Source organism: Corvus brachyrhynchos, unplaced genomic scaffold (genome assembly GCF_000691975.1).
Source record: "Corvus brachyrhynchos isolate BGI_N302 unplaced genomic scaffold, ASM69197v1 scaffold85, whole genome shotgun sequence".
Taxonomy (NCBI): Eukaryota; Metazoa; Chordata; class Aves; order Passeriformes; family Corvidae; genus Corvus; species Corvus brachyrhynchos.
Genome location: NW_008238634.1, coordinates 428,112 through 432,165, shown reverse-complemented (window position 1 = coordinate 432,165; position 4,054 = coordinate 428,112). Strand labels below are relative to the sequence as shown.

At 49.5% G+C, this 4,054-nt stretch overlaps 1 protein-coding gene across 8 annotated transcripts in view; it reads right to left on the bottom strand.

The window, feature by feature from the left end:
* The window catches only part of EXOC6B (exocyst complex component 6B), a 234,165-nt gene that overhangs the window by 77,919 nt on the left and 152,192 nt on the right, over window positions 1–4,054 (bottom strand). For all 8 annotated transcript variants that reach the window (XM_017737381.1, XM_017737385.1, XM_017737387.1 and 5 more), the window contains one exon: window positions 3,750–3,891. In XM_017737381.1, the coding sequence (XP_017592870.1) occupies window positions 3,750–3,891 (142 nt within the window). The remainder of the gene's footprint in view (window positions 1–3,749; window positions 3,892–4,054) is intronic.

Sequence of the window (4,054 nt, the reverse complement as noted above, 5' to 3'; positions counted from 1 at the left end):
CAGCCCTGGTCCCCAGTCCCTCTGCAGCTCTCCTGGAGCCCCTTTAGGCCCTGCAAGGGGCTCGCAGCTCTCCCTGCCTCCTTCCCTTCTCCAGGGCAACATTCCCAGCTCTCCCAGCCTGATCCAGAGCAGAGGGGCTCCAGGCCTGGAGCAGCTCCGGGGCCTCCTCTGGGCTCTCTCCAGCAGCTCCACGTCCTTCTGCTCTTGGCCCCAGGGCTGGGGCAGCTCTGCAGGTGGGCTCTCACCTGAGAATCCCCCTCAGCCACCTGGACCTGCCCCTCCCTGGGGCCAAAGCTCAGCCTGGAGCCACGGTCCAGCAGCCACTCCCTTTTTGTGCTGAGGGAAGAGCAAACTGGTCGTAAATCAGGAATTCTTTTATGAACCCAGAACTGAGGAGAATTAATTTAGCAGTGACTTGTTTTAAGCCTAAACCACCACATTTTTCACCTCTCCTGTTGTCAGTTGTGTTTATAAACACATTTCCTTCCAATGTGTATCAGAGCTGCTTTTAACACGGAGAAAACGATCTTCACCACCTTCAAACTACGCCCAATATACAATTAAATAATTTCATTAACTCACCTCACCTCTCCTTCATTTCTTCAGGATTCACAAGCAAACCCTAATAAACTCCAGCAGCAAAACTCAGCAGCCCCATTCCCTCATCTCACTGGAGTGCTCCAAACAGCCATAAAATCTTATTTCAGTGTGATAACTACAGGATGAAACTGCTGGATTGGGGAAGGTTTGGGAATTTATGGGGAGGAAGAGGATGGAGGCAGAAGCATGAACTGGTACCCGTGAGGATGTTGAGATTCACACCTCTGCTTTCGGGTAAAAGATTAAAAAATCATCAAAAAACCAAGAATAAACCCCAACTTTGCAAATTGAAACTTATTTTCTGCATTCACCAATCCTCTCTTGGAACTGGCTTATCCTAAAATTCAAACCTTGATGTATTCCTGCTCCAAAAAAACCAAATTCAAGCCATTCCCAGGAGGAGCTGAGCCACCAGACAGACCCGTGGGGATGAGGGGATGCATTTTTGCTGCTGCAAAGGAAAAGATTTTGTCTGTTCTGGGGCTGACAGTGATGGATGGGGAGGATCCAGCTCCAGCATCCATCTCCATTCCCTGCTCCGATGGCACCTCGGGACGGGGCTGGGGGACAGGTCCCTGACCCCACTGCCCACGTTGGCGTCACCTGCTCTGGGATGTCTGAGTGCTCCAGCCTTGGGCGCCCCGAACAACTGGAATTTGAGGAACCATCCTTTTCAACCTGCTGTGAAATCCCATCTGTTTTCCTTGGTGGCAGCAGCAGCTTTCAGGGAAGAGCCGCTGCTCCGTCACCCACGTTATGGATGGGGCGGAAAACTGCCGGGTTGGGAGCGTCTGCAGCCAAAAAACCAGGGAATTATTATGGAAGACAAACGCTTCCCGTTATCCCCAGCTCTGCTGCCCATCCCTCGGCAGACACCCATGGGAACACAGCTGCTCCCAGGACACAAATGAGCCGCAGGAATTCAGGGATCGAGGCAGTGCTGGGAGAAAAGTCAGGAGTTGCTTTGTGAGTTCTGGTGCAGCTGCAGGATCTGCATGGGAATCACTGAACTGGGATCCTCGTCCCGGGCTGGTCAGATGAGGGCTGGAAAATGGCAACTGGATGCTAAAAAATGGAAAAACCCTCGTTGGAAACAGCAAAATTCCTACTGGGGAATAAATTTAATCTCAGTGTTGATGGGGCAGCTGAAGTAAAAGCTGAGCAGGAAAATGTTGGCTAAAGGCTGGAAGAACTTGTCTTGGCAGTGGGAGGTGCTGGGGGCTGATGAAAACAACACAGCTGATGTCACTGAGTCACTGCCCTGGATCCCTGGAAGTGTCCAAGGCCAGCTTGGAGCAACCTGGGATAGTGGGAGGTGTCCCTGCCTTGAAGGTCCCTTCCCAGCCAAAGCATTCCAGGACTCTGTGATAAACAAAATACATCCCAACCTCCACCTCAGCCAAGAAAGCCACAAGGGTGGGTATCTGGGGAAATGAAAATCCTCAAAATACTTTATCAAAGATCACCTGGGTTCTTCAGGAACTCTGTTGAGCTCTGGGTTTTCAACCACCACGGTCACGAATCCATCCCAGAATGAATCCCAACAAATCCATCCCCCCACAAGGAAAGAGGATCCTGTGCAGGACTGCCTTCACTCTGCCTCAAATTACAAAAATGGGATCAAAAAGAGCATTTTGTCTGCTTTGGGCTCTGGCTTTTAACCCTTTTACTGAGCAGGACAGGCAGCAACTTGAGGGCAATGTGCGAATTCCAGGCCCAGCTCAGGTGGGCACTTGGAGACCCAGAAGGAGCAGGTTTGGGAGCAGAACCCTGGTGTTGGCACCACGATGCTCCACACCCCCCTGAGCAGACAGGGCCACTTTGTCCCAAGACACCTCTTTTCCACCACACTGACTTTGCCAAAAGGGTTGATTTGAGGAAAAATTCCCTGCAGAGAGGACAAAGGGCTGAGGTCAGGAGAGGACCAGAACTGCTGAAGAACATCAGCTGGTTCAGATGCTCCAAGCCCCATCCAACCCTGCCTTGGACACGTCCAGGGATGGGGCAGCCACAGCTTCTCAGAAAGAGTCATAAATAAACTGATTTTTGATTCATGCACTCCAATCCCCCACGTTTTTAAAATCCTCCATCCCAAGAAGCAGGGATGGTCTGGAGAACACCAAGGCAGCATTGAAGAGGAAAAGGAAGAGCAGAACTTGGATCTCCTGGAATCCTCTGTCCTGAAGATGCTCTGGGTGAGCTCTGTGGGCACCCACCACCCCCAGACCGTGGCATCACCACAGCCTGACCTGGCTCCCCAAACACAAAGGGGCACAGCAGGGCTGTAGGATTTCCCCCCAAACTGGGGACGCTGCTTTGGGGTTACTCCTCTGGAGGTTGAGGGAAAGGACTCCGTGTACACCGCGGTCGCTTTGGTGGGAAGCTCCACTTGATTCCTAATTGATCCTATTCCTTTTGATTCCTACATTATCCTATCCCTTTCGATTCCTAATCGATCCTATTCCACTTGATTCCTAATTGATCCTATTCCTTTTGATTCCTAATCGATCCTGTTCCTTTTGATTCCTAATTGATCCTGTTCCTTTTGATTCCTAAATTATCCTATTCCTTTTTAATTCCTAATTGATCCCATTCCTTTTGATTCCTAGTTGATCCTGTTCCTTTTGATTCCTAAATTATCCTATTCCTTTTGATTCCTAATTGATCCTATTCCTTTTGATTCCTAAATTATCCTATTCCTTTTGATTCCTAATTGATCCTGTTCCATTCAATTCCTAATCAATCCTATTCCTTTTGATTCCTAAATTATCCTATTCCTTTTTAATTCCTTATCTATCTTATTCCTTTTGCCAGTTTTAATATAAATATAAATACATTTATAAATATAATTTTAATAGCAATACCTTAATATCACCCACAATCTCGTGTAATGCACCAATAGTTCTTTTTGGTTTATACCCTGTAGTAATTTTGATTAAAACCTTTTCTTTGTTTTCACCTGTCTGGTCCATAAATAACTCATTTTATAAACAGACCTGATCTGTCATCCTTAAAACTCACGGGCCAAAGTCACTTTGGGTGTGGGCCACCTGAATTTACATCACTACCAAAACTCTGAGCCTGAGGCAGAGCAGAAATTCCCCCTCGACCCGTGACCAAGCCAAGGGCAGGGGTGGTTGGGCTCTTACGTTCGCACTCCTCCACGTCCAGGTTGAACTGGTGCAGGGCCCCCAGCGTGAGCTGCCTCACCTCGGCCTCCAGCAGCAGCTGCAGCAGCGACGTCGAGAGGTGTTTGCAGGCCGACATGCAGGCGGTCTGGGCCACCTTCCCCTGCAGGGACAAACGGACACTCGTCAGGGCCACCAGCAGACAAAGCCACCAGAGACCTTCTCCAGCCCAACCTCCTTGGTAAAGCCACCAGAGACCTTCTCCAGCCCAACCTCCTCAGTTACAGCCACCAGAGACCTTCTCCAGACCAGCCTCCTTAGTTACA